This window comes from Stegodyphus dumicola, chromosome 7 (assembly GCF_044657685.1).
Source record: "Stegodyphus dumicola isolate Sdum_Otavi_A_Nest chromosome 7, ASM4465768v1".
Lineage (NCBI taxonomy): Eukaryota > Metazoa > Arthropoda > Arachnida > Araneae > Eresidae > Stegodyphus > Stegodyphus dumicola.
This window is the reverse complement of record NC_140774.1, coordinates 97,853,054-97,871,885: the sequence shown is the minus strand read 5'-3', so window position 1 is coordinate 97,871,885 and position 18,832 is coordinate 97,853,054. Positions and strand designations below refer to the sequence as shown.

General features: G+C 33.1%; 1 protein-coding gene across 3 annotated transcripts in view; it reads right to left on the bottom strand.

Annotated features, from left to right (window-relative positions):
- LOC118201343 (uncharacterized) overlaps nucleotides 1–18,832 on the bottom strand; it is a 47,616-nt gene that overhangs the window by 12,925 nt on the left and 15,859 nt on the right. For 2 of the 3 annotated variants that reach the window (XM_035373436.2, XM_035373437.2), the window contains exons 3-4: nucleotides 16,134–16,450; nucleotides 3,323–3,469 (exon numbers count right to left, since the gene is read on the bottom strand). In XM_035373436.2, coding sequence (XP_035229327.1) covers nucleotides 3,323–3,469; nucleotides 16,134–16,450 — 464 coding nt within the window. The remainder of the gene's footprint in view (nucleotides 1–3,322; nucleotides 3,470–16,133; nucleotides 16,451–18,832) is intronic. The other variant, XM_085820623.1, reaches the window with a different exon arrangement.

Below are 18,832 nucleotides of genomic sequence, written 5' to 3'. Positions count from 1 at the left end.
ATCTGCTAAATTGTTAGCTTTTCCATCAACCAACAAATACTTTTATACTACCAATTTATATAAAAGCAAAATTGTCCAATTCTGTTTTTAATTCAATAAATGATCAAAGTTTTAATAATACTGCAATCTAAAAATTTAGAATTAAATTAGAGTTTGATTTTAAATAGGCAGGAATTTGATAGCCATTGTTATTACAGCTACATATATGCCTATTCTTTTTTTTTTCTATTGGCATATTCTAAACTGCAATGAGGGTAAAGGCCAATGCGTGCTAAATAGTATCTCTAGCTTGTAAAAAAATTTATGTATATAACACATAATTTGCAAAAATTATAAGATCATTATATGGCAATTTCTGTTCTTTTTCTAATAAGGCCCTTTTCATTTCAACAGTAGCATCATAGCCAGTTTGCATGAAGAATTTATTACTATTTTACATTATCTTTTTCATTTTTCCATGCTTTTGCCAGATTTTGATTTTGTTTTTAAAGTTTAAAAAAAATTTACTAGAAAACAGTAACCCTTCTGTACATTCTTCCCGGTAACCATCCTTAAACTTGATATTGCCACATAAAGATTCTTTTCACCTTGACTTGACAAGCACGCATTACTTTTTCTTAGGCCACTGATTTATATATATATATGTTCTCGTAATTAAAGAAGTATTGGCATTTTATTTTATTATGATGTTATTAATCATTGTAGATAAATTGTGATTAATTTTTTCAATATTTTATTATCGCATTTTAAATTAGTTTAAGTAGATTATACTACAAAGTACCTTCTACGAAATTTGCACCATTTTTACATTTGTTGGTATCTAAAATACATAGAGGTAGTCTCCTTAATTTATCAAAACATGCATGAACTAATTTAAAACTGATTTTTTAATTACAAAGCACTTGATAACTAGAGGTGAAACAGAAACATATTTTTGAGTACTAGATGCTAGTTTGGATGTCTGTTCTAGCTGATCACCTCCAGATGAATTTCAGCGAGAGATGGATCTTAAAACTGCATCAATTAATTGTTTTTTAATACTGTCTAATTAAATTTTTTTTAGTTTAAAAAATGTCACTCTTAGCCAAAGGCTGTTGACATCCCTACTTCACAGTATATTTCAAGTCTTAAAATTTTGGTTATTAAATATTTAATATCTTTTACTTTCAAAATTATTATAAATTGCCTATAATCTGCTTTAATTTATTATATATATGTAATAATGAATTGACACAATGACAGAATTTAGTAGAATAATTCACCAATAATTATGGCTGGAGTGGTAGAGATAGTGTCAGCACATAGCTTGACTGTGTGACATAGTAGATAACTGAAATTCTTTTGAAGAATCAACAAAACCACTAGATAGTCCCAGAATCTCTTTATCTGAAAACATGAGACGTTAAAATACACATCATTAAAATAGAAAGATAAAACTTAAATAAAATTATAAAGACCTATTTCTTTTGGGTATTCAAATAAATTAATATTAATCTCTTTTCCGATTATATGATGAAGAGGCAAGTCACACATAATAAAATGCTTCAGTTGAAGACTGTTAAAAAACAGACAATACAATAAAAAATTACATATGGACAAAATGTTGTGACAGTTAAGACACAATGGCTCACTCTGCAATGTTAGGAGGTACTTATGAGCGATTTGGGTATGACGGATTCTTAAACGAGTTATCAAAACTTCCTCCCTATGACTTTAACTCTCCCAAACTTTGATTCTCGGTTTCACACTTCTTAGCTTGTTATTAAGCTGAATGTCCCAGAGTAACTGCTATTTATTTAAAATTTTCAATTTAATATACGACCTTATATCTGAAAACACAACAGCTTTACTGGATACTTTCTTTGCTGCAATATCTGCAAGTTCGTTCTCTTTTATTGCAACATATCTGGGTACCCAGCAGTAAATAATATCATATCCTTCACTTAGACAAAGTTCAAATTCAAGACTTCTAAAACATATGAAATTAAAATTAGTAATTTTGAGCTCATATTTTTTTTATCTTTTATATATATTGAGAAATCTTGATTTATTAATTTAAAACTAAATGCTAATATTGTGAATACGAAACATAAAATTTAAACAAATAAATTATATTTTGTGTACAAGAAATAATAAATAGAAAATGATATCCAGTTGATACAAATCTTAATTGTTACTATTTATGGACTGATCATTCTAATTTTAAAATTATTCACATAAACATAAGATGAAGTGAAAAATAAAAGGCTATAATACTTTGAAAATTGAAGCAAATGAAATGAAGACCATGTTTTTATGTAATATTTTTATATTTTAATAAAAAAATATATACAGTCAAAAGTCTTTAATCCAGACTCATCGGGACTTCGGCGATTCCGGATTATCCGTTTTTCCGGATTATAGATCATCAGTTTAAATCTGGTAAAATGGCATGCAGAAATCATAAAATTAAAAATATGAAACCATAATTTATGAAATAAAGAGCAATTATGATCCAAAGGGTATCAAAATTTACAAAAAAAAAAAGCTTAATATTTATTTGTTTACTTTATTAAACATTTCTTTTAACGCGCACATTACACATAGTCGAAATTAGAAAATTGCAACCAGAAAACTATTTGATGTGTAGTCGTGATATTTATAATGACGAGGAATTTTATTTTGAAATTAATAAACAGATTTCGGAATGGTTAGAGAAACAAAGGATATGTTTTTATCCATTTTTTGCAGCAATTCCACTTTTTGTTTGATGGACATTGAAACATGCTTTCGCTTTGTAGATCCTTTGGCAGCTCCAGAATCAGAAATTCTTTTTGACATAATCAAAAGTTCAAGCTTACTTTTATAAAATTGCTCTAACAGTCTGAAAAACATAATAAGCTGGATCCAGTTAGAAGATTAAGGAACAACGCAATATGCAACATTAACTGAAATAGATAATTAGATAATTTTAGCTTAGCTTATACCATCCGTTATACATTACATGCGCATGCATAAAAGCATATGCACATGCGTAAACATATTATGCGCATGTGTAAACACATATGCACATGCATAAATGCATTATGCATTTACGCAGGCACAGAAAGTTTGTAGCTTTGAGGTCCGGATTATTGATCACTCTGGATTATGAACGTCCGGATTAAAGACTTTTGACTGTACAGGGTTTTAGGATTTTTTTTTAGATGGAGAGAATTTCATCTTGCTCCATAAAAGGAAAAATATAATACAAAGTTTTGAAATGCATCATAATAATACATTAAAATGGAGAATACCATTATTACGCTGTGTTTACCAACTTACATTACTGCATAATACTTACAGCTCCAATAATGAACGGCACATCAGAAAGTTTTAGAAAGTAATGTGGATGAGTCGACTTAAAATTTGTAGGCACAGGTTTTGAACTTTCAGATTTGAAATCGGCAGTATTATCTGTTTCATCAAATGTCTGAACTGCAGCAGCAACCTTAAAAAAAATGTAAAAAAAAAAAAAAAAAAAAAAAAAAAGGGGGGGGGGGAAGTAAAGGGGAGAATTCAAATAAAATTTTAAAATTCAAGCTGGGTACATTTTTCATATTAATAAGAAACAGTATGGGCGAAAAGAATATGAAATTTATAAATAAAACACAACTATGAAAAATATATTAAAAATAAATTTTAAATATGAAAGATTATAACATTTATAGCAATATTATTCTCAAATTTCCAAAAGTACATAACTATTTTAAAAGCATAACTGAAAATCCATTTAGTGTTCATTATTCTAATATTTGTATTAATGTAATTTTTTAAAAATATGGTAAAAAATAAAAGAATAAAGATAAGTTAGTGCAGTAGTCTCAGATTCAAATGGCATGTGGGATGAATGCACAACATAAAAACAGTTGACAGGCTACCCTTTTTTTAATAAAACAAAAAATATTTTAAATACATTTTAAATCTTGCTTACTAAATATTTATCTAAACATACATAAACAATAATAACATCATAAATGGAAAAATTCAAATTTATATTTATTTTCTATCTGAAATCTGAAGTTTGGTACAAGCAAGACATTTTTTGTTGGTTGCATTTATTAATTCAAATATATTGTGATAGCTAAATATTAAATTCTTAGACTGATATTAATTTCAAATAATCCAAGCTCCTTTAATTAATAATTAAATAACTTACTTAAATTTAAACTAAAATAAGCAAATTATGAAAACTAAGTTTTTGAAGAAAATTTACCAAGTGAGACAAATTTCAGAATAAATAATCACAACATAGTCTCCTATTCACTAAATTTTTGTTCGACACATGAATAAAAACACATATGTTTGTATGTAAATAACGATAAATTTTTTTAATTTCTTACTATAGCTTAAGACTTGATGTCCTTTCGATTCTAATAAAGTTTGTAGCCTTGGTGAGAAATTACTAGAAATTATCTTCATTATGGATTGAAGATGCTCATCAGCGAACAGGGTTCTTAATAATTTTCAAGAGTGAAAAAAAAATTGTTCACATATAAATGTATATCCAAACAAAACAATTGTTCTTAGGTGCAAAAACTGGGCTTATTTATTTTTTTAAAATTACAAATAAAAGTTAATAAAATCTGTCTGTTCATTAACTAACTTACAGTGTGATTTATATATCATACTGTAAATTAGTTAGTTCCATTTATAGGTATCCTGGCACTTTAATCGTGTTCATTTTTAAGGCAAATGAAACTAAAATAAACTCAGACCTCAAATAATTAAAATCTTGAAATCTTTGTAACAAATGCATAATTGATATGTCTTTGCAAGCCACATAAAATTGCTTTGGAGGCCATCAGTTTGAGAACAACAAGTTAGTGGATATTTTACAGTTATACAATTTGCATATTTTTAAATTAACATTAGCCCATTAGAAGATTTTGCCCTTCTGTTGAAAAATATTTTGCCCTATAAATTAAATATGCCAAAAGGAAAATGTTTAACTTCAGAGAAAGTTCTTACTAAGATACAATAAGATGTGTTGATCTTGCTGCTGTATCTGTGAGTAAATGGAATAAATGATAAAGATAAAAACAAAGATGAACATATTGCTATAATCAATGATTTACCATAAGTTATAATATGTTCACTTAAAATTTATTCAAAAAGATGATGGGATTTATCAAGAACATAGAGTACTACAAGCTAAGAGAAAAAGAAAATCAAGAACTCTTTACAAATTTATGGATAAAATAAAAATAAAAATAAAAATAAAAATAAAAATCTGAATATTCTACTAGTTCTATAGATTTGGAGCTAAAAAATAATTAATTAATAATTAACATTTATGATGTTACTTTTGTCTTCTGTTTATTAATCTGAGGTGCATTCCCTTTTTGCTAATCAGACAAATATTTATTCCCATCAAAATAAAAGAAGACATTTTATTAACATGCTCAAAATATGAAACATATCATTTGTACCCCTTTGTTAACACAGTTTGACATTTGTCAATATAGTGTTACGAATTTGGTATTTAAAAAGCTAATGTTAGTTCAGTTATAAATTAAATGGTTTTATTTCCCGCGCAGTGCAGCACGTTACAAATATTTAAAGAAAGCTAAGCTGGAAAATTGAAAATACAAGAGCACGTGCATTTAATAAATATCTCTTTTTTATTTCGAGAAAGTACTAGAAAATTCTCGTGTGCGATTTTAAAATCTTATAAAAGGAGGAAACCTCTCAGTTCATTGTAGTTACTTAGTTTGTTGTTTAGAAAACTGCTCTTGTTGACTGTAGCGAATTCACGGATTAGCTTTCTTTAGCTGCTTTGAATTAAGTTCTATTGCACGTTTGAGTAGTTAAAAGGAAACTACTGTGAGATATTGTAATACTGCACGAATATTTTAGGAAATTTAAGCATTTTTATTATGATAATAATAAAATTTTGTTCATTTTTCATCAGACTTGTGCATTCATTTCGTAACGAACCCGTACACACGCAACAATTTTTGGTGTCAGGAGTGGGGTTTTTGAATGCCAATTACTAGAGCGATGTAGGAACATTTGAGGCAGCTGATTACTGCTTTTGCTGCCTTCCAAGAAAAGATGGAAGCTGGCCAAGCATCATTTAAAGAACAGATGAAAGATTCTGTTAAAGAGGAGATGCATTCCGTTAAAGAGGAGATGAATTTGGGCCAGGAATCCGTTAAGGACGAAATGAAAGCCATTCAAGCTGGTCAAGAAAAGATTGAAGCAGGTCAAGAAGAAATGAAAAGAGAAATTACCTGCATAATAGAAAATAAATTTGAAGCTATGGAAGGCAGAATTGACACAGTTGAAAATAAAGTTGAACAAATTGAAGAAAAAGTTTCTTCCGTAAAAGATCAAATTGAAGAAAGAGTTTCTTCGGTGAAAGATGAAATAGAAGAAAGAGTTTCTTCTGTAAAAGAACATATAGAAGGGAGAGTTTCTGCTGTGGAGGAACGAATTGAAGGAAGTGTTTGTGCCGTACAACACCAAATCGAACAACAAATTGATGATAGGGTTTCTGCAGTAGCCAAAGAAGTGGATATTTTAAAGAAATTTGTAGCGACGGCAGGGAACAATAATGATGGTTTTAAATTTTTACCCATGTCTGCTCGTCCCTCTCTGAAGTTATCCACTTATGATGGGAAGACCTCCTGGCAAGTGTATAAAACACACTTTTCTATAGTGGCGGATGCGAATGGATGGGATTCCCAAACTAAGGCCTGTCATCTCGCCTCTTCGCTGAGAGCAGACGCAGCGGATATATTGCAGACACTTACCGAAAACCAAAGACTTGACTTCGAAACTCTATCCGGCGCATTGGAGTTGCGCTTTGGCAAGAAATGTTTAAAAGACTACAGCAGGCTTCAATTAAAATCCTGTCAACAGAAGCCCATACGAATCACTCCAGGAACTCGCCATAGATGTTGAAAGGCTGTCCCACCTCGCCTTTACGGAGTTCCCGAGAGAAACGAGGGAAATCCTGTCGCTGCAATATTTCATCGATGGCATCCGGGACCCTGAAAGACAGAAAGCACTGCGAATGGCGGATGTTAAAGATTTGAAAAGCGCTTTAGTGTACGCCATGAAATTCGAGGCAGCCCAGCAAGCCACTCGTCGAGGCTGCCACCCAGTCAAAGCTGCTCAAGTCCAGGAGCCAGGGGATCAATTCACCGCTTGTCCAGATGATTTAACTAGACAACTGAATGCCTTGAGATGGAATATTGGTGAGAAGAAACCGACTGTTAAGTGCTGGAACTGCGGTGCTGAAGGACACATACGACGAAACTGCAGAACACGCCAGGGTACGGATGTTAAGACCGCTCCTAACAAACAGCAGAGAAACTAATTAGTGGCCATCTCGCTGGGTGGAGGTTGCCATATAATGAAAAGCCCCAGTTTAAAGCGTTTCAGATTTCTGCAGTGAGAGGCAGCAGTAATGGACTTTTCATAATAGGACATATTAATGGAGTTCCCTGCAATATGACGATAGATACAGGAGCCAACTTTACCATCATCCGAAAAGATTTGGCTCAACAAGTGGGGAACAAACTTATCTGGACGCCGCCCTGCGTTACCCTCCAGACTGTGTCCGGTGAGAAAATCAACATCGATGGAAAAGTAAACGTTAACATCACGTTTGGAAGTGCCGCTTACCATCACACAGCATATGTAACAGAGATCACTGATTCTTGCATACTCGGATTAGACTTTCTAAGGAAATACAATTTTCCCTTGGACTTTAAAAATAACGAATTGCATTTTACATCTGAGGACATAGCCCTATTCAGAATTAATAATGGAGTAAAATCTATCCACAAAATTATAGCTCAAGATGATATCACAATATCCACAAAAACCAAGTTCTTACTTCCTGGATCCATGGCCGAAAATAGAAATTTCCGCTACGGCATCATAGAATATCCCAATAACTGTAATAGCCCAAAAGGAGTACTAGTAGCCTCAACACCCGTCGACCTATCCAGAACGGTTATCCCGGTGAGAGTCACCAATGTAACTGAGAAGCCGAGAGTTATTAAGAAAGGTGAAGTGGTTGCAACATGTACTCCAGTAACCAGCATTGAAAGAAAGAGTAACATTCCAGAATCTGTGTCCTCCAAGAGCATTACATCGGAGTTATTGCAGAATACACGAATAAACGATAAAAAGAGAAATGCTGCCGATTGCGTCATTAAAGATCTTCAAGTTGTTTTCTCCCGCTCGTCTTCTGACGTGGGTCGAACTAGTTTGATACAACATAGAATAGATACCGGCGATCATCCCCCGATCAAGCAACACCCAAGACGTCTACTGTTTGCTAAACAGGAAGAGGTGCGAACAGTGTTAAAAGATATGGAAGAAGGCGATGTCATCGAGCCTTCAGCGAGTCCATGGGCATCTCCCATCGTTCTCGTCAGAAAGAAAGATGGCTCAACAAGATTTTGCGTCGACTATTGCCGGTCGAATGAGGTTAAGAAGAAAGACAGTTACCCTCTTCATTAGAATTGATGACATTCTAGACACTCTTTCTGGAAGCAAGTGGTTCTCAACACTTGATTTAAAGAGTGGGTATTGGCAGGTAGAAATACATCCTGATGACTGAGAAAAGACGGCATTTACTACAGGGCAAGGGCTTTGGCAATTCTAGGTGATGCCGTTTGGACTGCGTAATGCGCCGGCAACATTCGAACGCCTCATGGAGACTGTTTTGAAAGGTCTTTTCTACGAAGCTGTCTGATATACCTGGACAGCATCATCATCGTCTGAAAGAGTTTTGAAGAACATCTAGAAAAATCTTAGAAAGGTGCTTCAGAAACTGAAAGAAGCCAATCTTAAGCTGAGTTCCACTAAATGCAAATTATTCCGAAAGGAAGTGACTTACTTGGGACATGTTATCTCTGCAGAAGGTGTGTGCACAGATCCTGAAAAGGTGTCAGCCGTTAAATCCTGGAAACGTCCCGAAAATGTCCATCAGCTGAGAAGCTTCCTAGGGTTTTGCACCTACTCTAGGAGATTCTTTAAGGACATTTCTTCCATTACAAGACCCCTTCACAAGCTGACATAGAGCAAGCAAAGGTTCTTGTGGGCAAAAGAATGTGAGGATGCATTTAACAACTTAAAGGAAGCTTTAACATCTGCTCCAATCCTGACGTATCCTCAGCTCGACAGACCATTTATTCTCGACACAGACGTGAGCAATGAAAGTGTCGGTGCTGTTTTGTCCCAAGAAATAGATGGCCAAGAACATGTAGTAGCTTACTGGAGCAAGTGCCTGTCTAAACCGGAGAGGAATTACTGTGTCACTAGGAAAGAGTTGCTCGCCATGGTTAAAGCCGTAGAGCATTTTCATCACTATCTATACGACAGAAAATTTCTCCTCCGCACGGACCATGCCTCATTGGCCTGGCTTTTAAATTTCAAGAATCCTGAGGGTCAAATAGCCAGGTGGATACAGAGACTCCAAGAATATGACATCACTATCCGTCATAGTAAGGGATCATCACACGGGCACGCCGACGCCCTGTCTAGAAGACCTTGTCCAGAATGCTGCCGATAATGTTCCAGGGTGGAAGCAAAATACGAGCTGCTGACTCCGGTCACAAGACAAATTATAACATCAATATCGGCTGATAGAGACCCGTGGAGTGATGATGAAATCAGGAAAGACCAGCTGGAAGACCGCGACATTAAACCCATAATTAATTTAATGGAGTCATCAAATAGAAAACCTACCTGGCAGGACATTTCTATCTGTAGTCTTACAACAAAACAATACTGGGCACTCTGGGATTCACTTCACATTCGAAACGGCCCCTTATACCGGAAGTTCAAATCGGATGATGGGAAGACGTTCCGATGGCAACTGATACTTCCAAGATACCGGATTCCTGATGTCCTTAAAGAACTACATAACAGCCCTACAGGAGGTCACTTTTGAATAATGAAGACCTTGCAGAGAGTTCGTGAGCACTTTTACTGGAATAATGCAAAGGATGACGTGCAAAAGTGGTGCCGATCTTGCGATGCCTGTGCAGGTCGGAAAGGACCGAAGACACGCAGCCGAGGGAAGCTGCAACGTTACAATGTAAGGGAGCATTTTGAACGTACCGCCTTTGACATTTTGGGACCTCTGCCACGAACCGCTGATGGCAACAAATACATACTCGTTGTCATTGATTACTTCACCAAGTGGCCTGAAGCGTACCCTATTCCTGATCAAGAGGCAGTCACAATACACAATAGCTGAAGTGATGGTACAGCACTGGATTTCAGGTTTGGAGTGCCTTACAGTTACATTCCAATCAGGGAAGGAATTTTACGTCAGCAGCAATCAAAGAACTCTACAAACTACTTGGCATTGACAAAACCCAAACGACGCCATTACATCCCCAGTCGGACGGCATGGTAGAGAGGTTCAATCGAACCATCCTTAATAACCTCTCATTAGTGGTTTCCAGAAACCAGCAGGACAGGGGCGAGAAATTATCACTGTTTTTACTGGCTTACCACAGTGCTGTCAACGAGACTACCGGCTATTCCCCATCACAGATGCTCTTCGGTCGTGACCTTCGTCTGCCTTGTGATCTCTTGTTTGGTCACCCTCCGGATGCTCCTTCATCGTTTGAGGAATATATTCAAGATCTCCAGGCCCGGGTTGAAGTGATGCACAACTTAGCACGAGAGCGAGTCAACTTGGCGACAGAGAAGATGAAGACCCGATACGACACAAGAGCTACTGAACATCAATTCCACGAAGGAGACAAGGTGTGGTTGTGGAATCCGACTCGACGGAAAGGACTTTGTCTGAAATTACAGTCACCTTGGGATTGTCCGTACATAGTCCTAAACAGGCTGAATGACGTCGTGGTTCGGATTCGTAATTCTTCGAACTCTAAACCTAAAGTCGTTCATTACGACAGGTTAGCTCATTACTATAGCTATAGTACGTAGTGTAAATAATTGTAAATAGTGTAAGACCATGGTCCCTTTTTGTTTCTAAATGTGTATTTAGTATTTGATTTGTATTTTGTATTTGATTTGTATTTAGTATTTGATTTGTATTTAGTATTTGATTGCATTTATTGTTCATGTTTTTTTGTTATTGTAATAAAATGCTTATTATTGCATTTATACCTTTAGTTGTAAGTTTCGCTTCCTGTCCAGGGATTGCACTGCCCGGGACGTGCAGTCCTTGGGAAAGGGTCAGTGTTATGAATTTGGTATTTAAAAAGCTAATGTTAGTTCAGTTATAAAGTAAATGGTTTTATTTCCTGCGCAATGCAGCGCGTGACGAATATTAAAAGAAAGCTAAGCTGGAAAATTGAAAATACAAGAGTGTGTGCATTTAACATTTAATAAATATCTCTTTTTTATTTCGAGAAAGTACTAGAAAATTCTCGCGCGCGATTTTAAAATCTTATAAAAGGAGGAAAACCTTTCAGTTTGTTGTTGTTTAGAAAACTGCTCTTGTTGACTGTAGCGAATTCGCGGATTAGCTTTCTTTAGCTGTTTTGAATTAAGTTCTATTGAATGTTTGAGTAGTTAAAAGATAACTACCGTGAGATATTGTACTACTGCACGAATATTTTATGAAATTTAAGCATATTTGTTGTGATAATAATAAATTTTTCTTCCTTTTTCATCGGACTTGTGCATAGAATGTTTGGCGCTAAGCAATAAAAATATAATATGAGTTGCAAATATCTGAATAGCTGAATTAAAATAAATTAAATAATAAAAAATAGTAGCAATAAGCATGTGCCATCTAACAAGAAAGAAGAAATCAAAGGGATAAAAAACTATGAGATAATTCTTTTAAAAGCTTTTTGAGGAAATTATAATTAATATTTAATTAAAACTGACAGATTTTGGTAAATGTGGAAAGCTTCACGCAAATCCAATTTCCCAAATGAAGAAGTCTTTTGGATAATTTAGCAGAATTAAAATTTTAAAAATTATTCAAACAAATAATGATTCGTTTTATTTTCAGGTTATTTATAAAATTCAGGTTTTTTACATGAAATTTTAATACTTTCGTATTTGACTGACGTATATCTGCTATATACAATATAGTACATAAGATCAGTTATAATATATATTTTTTTGTTTATGGCCCATTTTCAAATTTTGCTTACATATGCTGTCCCAGAAGAAAAGAAAGAAAATTCAAGATAAATTAATATTTCAAGTTTAATTTTAGCAATACATTGCATAAAGATGACTAAAAATATATTTCTACAATTTAAAATATAAAAAAATCAATTGAAAATTTTTACACATAAACTTAGCAAATCAATAAAATTAATTTGTCTTCCACATCTTGTCAAGTCCATTACCTTGAGATTATTTTACCCTCAATTAGTTTGTAAATCTGCCTTTAGGAGGCAGTACATATTCAAAGTAGTCAATCTTAGCATGACCAGTTTATTTATGCCACTGAATATGTACTGCCCCTTTTAGGCAGATTTACAAATTAATTGTGGGTAAAATAATCTCCAGGTAACAAACTTGGCAAGAAGTGGAAGACAAAATTTTTTAATTGATTTGCTAAAGAAAAAAAAAACTTCTGTAATTAATTTTTATTATAAATATAACACACTAATAAATTCATATTTAAAATAATTAAACTTCTTTATTTAAAAAAATGAATTAGGTTACAAAACAAAGAGATTGAATAACATAAAACTGAAAGGGACAGGTATTTTTGCCTACGATTGTATTTTTAAAGATTTATACAGTACGAAGTCGTTAATCCGGACCTCAAAGCTACAAACTTTACCAGATTTAATTGATGATCTATAATCCGGAATCGCCGAAGTCCCGACAAGTCCATATTAAAGAGTTTGTACTCTATATAAAAAATCTCAGTTGATTTTTTTTTTTTTTTTAAATTTTAAAATTGTAGAAATATATTTATACAGTCAAAAGTCGTTGATCCGGACACGTCGGGACTTCGGCGATTCCGGATTATCGATTTTTCTGGATTATAGATCATCAGTTTAAATCTCGTAAGATGGCATGCAGAAATTCTAAAATTAAAAATATGAAACCGTAATTTATGAAATAAAGAACAATTATGATCTAAAGGGTATCAAAATTTACAAAAAAAAAAAAAAAAAATGCTTAATATTTATTTCTTTACTTTATTAAACATTTCTTTCAATGTAAGTTGTTTAAGTTGCTTTGTTTTATGTGATAATACTTTCTCTTTAATTCTATAAACAGACATAATTTCTTGTTCAGTTACAAAGTTCCGCTGTTCAAGTCCCGTAATTCCTGTGCCGAGAATACCGACTAACTTGTCAATCGAAATTTTTTCGTTTTCACTAACCTCTCTGTTACCTTCTTCATGTCTTTATCCATTTTTTGCAGCAATTCCCCTTTTTGCTTGATGGACATCTAAACATACTTTCGTTTTGTATATCCTTTGGGAGCTCCAGCATTGGAAATTCTATTTGACATAATCGAAAGTTCAAGTTTACTTTTATAAAATTGCTCTCACAGTCTGCAAAAAATAATAAGCCCGATCCAATTCGAAGATTAAGGTACAACACAATCATCAACATTAACTGAAATAGATAATTAGATAATTTAGCTTATACCTTCCGTTATACACAAAACGTGCACGCGAAAACGTATTCTGCGCTTGCGCACACGCAAATGCGCAGTCGTAAAGGTCTTGCACGCACGCGTAAACGCCTATGCACATGTGTCAACGCGGTGCATGCGCAGAAAGTTTTTAGCTTTGAGGTCCGGATTATGGGTGTCCGAATTAACGACTTTTGACTGTAGTAATTTTTATGCTCAAACTTTAAATCTAATTTATCTTGGATTTTCTTTCTTTTCTTCTGGGACAACATACATAAGCAAAATTTGAAATGAGCCGTTACATAGTTTGCTTAATGTTCATGTAGGCTTTTTTTGGGGGGGGGTATGAATTTTATATACTTATTTTGTGTATAAGCAATAAATTTACTTTTTTCTAGTTCTGAAAGTTTTATAAAACTTTGCTGGTCACCCCACTCCCATTACTCCTCTCATGTATTTTGTATGAAAGAGAGGTGCATTATTGTCAGTAGCCCATGGGTGTTGATATCTTAGGACTGCATGATGCTAAAACTCGCTTTGAAAAACTTCACAATGATATTCATGCATTAGAAAAGAGGAAAGAAATTAAAGTGGAAAAGCAAAATGTATAAAGTTACCAATTGAACATTATATATAGTTGACCACTTAATTAGAAAGCAGAGCAGCTCGCATTGCTAACACACTTATAGAATATTTCTAAATATACTTTTCAATTATCACGTTGCTATCTTCGAAAAATATCTTCAAGAAGATTCTGGAGAAGTTTATCTTCAACCCATAGCCCAAATATAGTTCTGAGACATCAAAAATGAGTTTGACTCAGATACTCCATATATTACCATTAAAACTGTAAATACATTCTATATTGACAAGAATAAGAATATGGCTTACTAAATTAATTTAATGCCTTGCTTCTTGGCAACAATAAAATTTCTGGACTTGATACAATGCTATTACAGTCAAAAGTTGTTGATCCGGACTCGTCGGGACTTCAGCGATTCCGGATTATAGATCATCAGTTTAAATCTGGTAAGATGGCATGCAGAAATTACAAAATTAAAAATATGAAACCGTAATTTATGAAATAAAGAACAATTATGATCTAAAGGGTTGAAAATTTACAAAAAGAAAAAGCTTAATATTTATTTGTTTACTTTATTAAACATTTCTTTCAATGTAAGTTGTTTAAGTTGCTTCCTTTCATGTGATAATACTTTCTCTTTAATTCTATTAAACAGACATAATTTCTTGTTTAGTTAGTTAGTTCCGCTGTTCAAGTCCTATAATTGCTCTGTTGAGAATACCGACTAATTTGTCAATCGAAATTTTTTCGTTTTCAATAACCTCTGGGTCACTTTCTTCACTATCGGAAGCGAATTATAATGACGAGGAACTTCATTTAAATCATATCAAAGACGGAGTACATCGAGATGACATACTACATTTAGTAAGGAATTATAAGCCAAATAAAATAAAAACATCTGCCCTGAAGATAAGGATAGTGCTAACAGATCAACTTCCAATTCATTGCGCGCCGCGGCATGAAAATGATAAACAGATTTCAGATTTCGAAACATACTTTCGCTTTGTAGATCCTTTAGATATTAGTAAATATATACTGGAAATTCTGTTTGACATAATCGAAAGTTCAAGCTTACTTTTATAAAATTGCTCTAACAGTCTGCAAAAAATAGTAAGCCGGATCCAATTCGAAAATTAAGGAACAACGCAATCTTTGAGGTCTGGATTATAGATCATTCCGGATTATGGGTGTCCGAATTAACGACTTTTGACTGTATCAGACAAGTGAAATAACACACGTAATGCTTTATTAAGAATTAATTATTTGATAACATTGTGAATAATTAAGACACAATAACACGCCGAATAAATACTAATTCATAAGTCAAACAACAAAAATCAGCGTTATATTTTCAAAGTTTTCGCAGAAGCATCTGCCCTCTTATCCATGTTGGCTTTTACTGTGAAGGAGTTTTATCCATACAGGTATTTTTCACAGGAGCTAACTGTGCATTTTTTTTTTCCTTCCCCCTGTGTGCTTTTTTCACCTGACCTTACATAAGGGAACTGAAAAACATCTCATTAATTTCTTAGAGCCTTTCACATTTACCAAAATCCATTAACTTTAATTAATGATACTAATTCCAATTCAAATTTTTCAACTGCTTTTAAAATCCTTTTTCTTATAGTTTTGAAGTGTTTGATTTCTATTTTATTCATCAGATGAGACTATATTTGTTGCTTCTCATTGCTTTTAAATATTTCTTTACTTTTGCTTATTCAAATAACATATTTCAGGTTTACAGAGCAAGGTACTTTTACTGTTGAAGAAGGACTCTTTGCTGCTTCTTTCAGAATCTGAAGTTTTTCTATAAAGCATTAATCTAAGATTGATTTTTGAATAAATTTAAGCCACTTCTATGAGAATTAAAAAAAAAAAAAAAAAAAAAAAAAAAAAAAAAAAAAAAAAAGAATTGTTGCATGCAAAAACTTTACAAATAATGAATTAATTCCAGTAAATTACCTACCTTTACAATGTTCCCATTTTCTTTAATTGGACACTGTTTGCTATTATCCCTTTCCTCTTCCTGTAAATAAACCTTCGCAAAACTAGAGCCAATCTGAGTTTCTTTATCTTGATTATTTTTGCCGTATCTATCACTTGTATTTCCTAAATTAATGCCTGTAGATAATGGGATGTTATTGTTAGATAAACTTTTACTCCTGGTAACTTCTTCTGAAGATGCAGAATTTTGTTGATCAACAGTTTTTTTCTTTAAAATACCGCGGACATACTTAAGCTGCAGAAGTAGCAATAGATACTGGATGTCAGTAAGTGTCAAATCTATAAAATACAATATCAAATATAATATTTCAGAAAACTGATAGTGATTAAAAATTTTGTAATTGACATGTGAATTAGTTATCTCTTCTAAATTAGGACTGTATAATTTAAATAAGACAGATATACTTCCATCACAACAACTAAAACATATATAAAAGGCATTTACCTTTTAGAACTGATACAGATAGATTTTTTTCACATTTAATGTACATGACAGAAATCTCCTCAGTCATTATAATTAGATTTTCAGTTATATATTAAGCACAGATTTATATCATGATTAATATTTCATTTATTTACACAATATAATGCATTATTACATCATTTAATTCATTATTACAGTCAAAAGTCTTTAATCTGGGCATCCATAATCCGGAATGATCTATAATCTAGACTTCAAAGCTACAAACTTTCTGCGCATGCGTAATGCATAATGCGTTTACGCATGCGCATATGACCTTTACGCAAGCGCATATGACATTTATGCATGCGCGTTTAATGTATAACGGACGGTATTAAGCCAAGCTAAAATTATCTAATTATCTATTTCAGTTAATGTTGCAGATTGCGTTGTTCCTTAATTTTCGAATTGAATCCAGCTTATTATTTTTTGCAGACTGTTAGAGCAATTTTATAAAAGTAAGCTTGAACTTTCAATTATGTCAAAAAGAATTTCCGATTCTGGAGCTGCCAAAGGATCTACAAAGCGAAAGCATGTTTCGATGTTCATTAAACAAAAAGTTGAATTGCTGCAAAAAATGGATAAAGGCATATCCTTTGTTTCTCTAACAATTCCGAAATCTGTTTACCAATTTCATGCTGCTCTGCGGGGGGAAGGGGGGACGTCTCGGCGAGCAATGTACTGGAAGTTCATCTGTCAGCACTATCCTTATCTTCAGGGCAGATGTTTTTATTTTGCTTATAATTCCTTACTAAATGTAGTATTTAATCTCGATGTACTTCGTCTTTGATATGATTTAAATCAAATTCATAGTCATTATAAATATCACGAATACACATCAAATAGTTTTCTGGTTGCAATTTTCTAATTTCGACTATGCGCAATGTAGGCTTTACGCATGCGCGCGTTGAAAGAAATGTTTAATAAAATAAACAAATAAATATTAAGCTTTTTTTTTTTTTTTTTTTTTTTTTTTGTAGATTTTGATACTCTTTAGGTCATAATTGCTCTTTATTTCATAAATTACGGTTCCATTTTTTTAATTTTATAATTTCTGCATGCCATCTTACCAGATTTAAATTGATGATCTATAATCCGGAAAAACCAATAATACGGAATCGAAGTCCTGAGGAGTCCGGATTAGACTTTTGACCGTACATCAATTTATGATGTGTATTAAAACAGATGGTTCAAACAAACCAATATTTATTATATATTCAACAATTCCATAGAAGCTCAGTATTTTCATCCTTGGATAAGTTGACATAACAGAGAAACCTCACTAATTTCATATTGTAAAAAAGAGATTTTCACTCAAGTCAAAAGAAAATTTATATCACATACATTACAATCTTATTTATCCAACATTTTCCAAAATGATGAAGTGATTAATTTACAAAACAGACATCCAGATATGGATACTTGACATATGAAAATGATTTTGTAACTAACCTGAAAACTCAGTTGCAATATTCTAAAAACCTCTTACTCGGGAATGGGGGGGTGATTAGTTAACAGTTATAGTAGGATTTAATGTTAATAAGTGATAAGCATGACACTGTAATACAAACATAACATCTTGTTTTTATGTAAACCTGAATAATTCTTGACAAGCTAGTGTGGAGAACTCTTTATTATTATTATTTGTCCGCTGCCCCGAGAGAGGGCACTACCAGCTTTCTCCCACTTCCTCTCTGGAGGAAAATTCGAACTGGTTACTCGGTTCCTGGCTGCCGTCTGTGAAGCACGCACTCACCTTCTTTCTCTCCGTGATGTTATCGTAGCTGTAATATGACTTTCTTGATTTTTACTCATGCAGACTTGTGAAATGAAAAATGCTCTCTCTTGTAACTACATGCAATGTGATTGTGTATAAGTGAATGTATGTTAAAATATATATCATCCTAGAATTAAATATAAATGTTAATATTACCGAGTCAGATTTCGTTAACATTCAACGTGCAATCAAAACTGGCATCCATCAACAACAGCCATAAATGGTGACTCGTCAAGTTAGTGAACACGTGCCTCCTGTAACCTGCTTGCATCCTCAAGTTCTGTGATTATAATGTGCTATGAAGTGAAAATTATTTCTGTTCATGCAAACTACTAGCGTAATCCATCATTATTTTCGTGTCATCAGCAATATAGTGTGAAAAAGAGTTGTGCCTGCTTAACAACGTGCTTGTGAATTATCATGT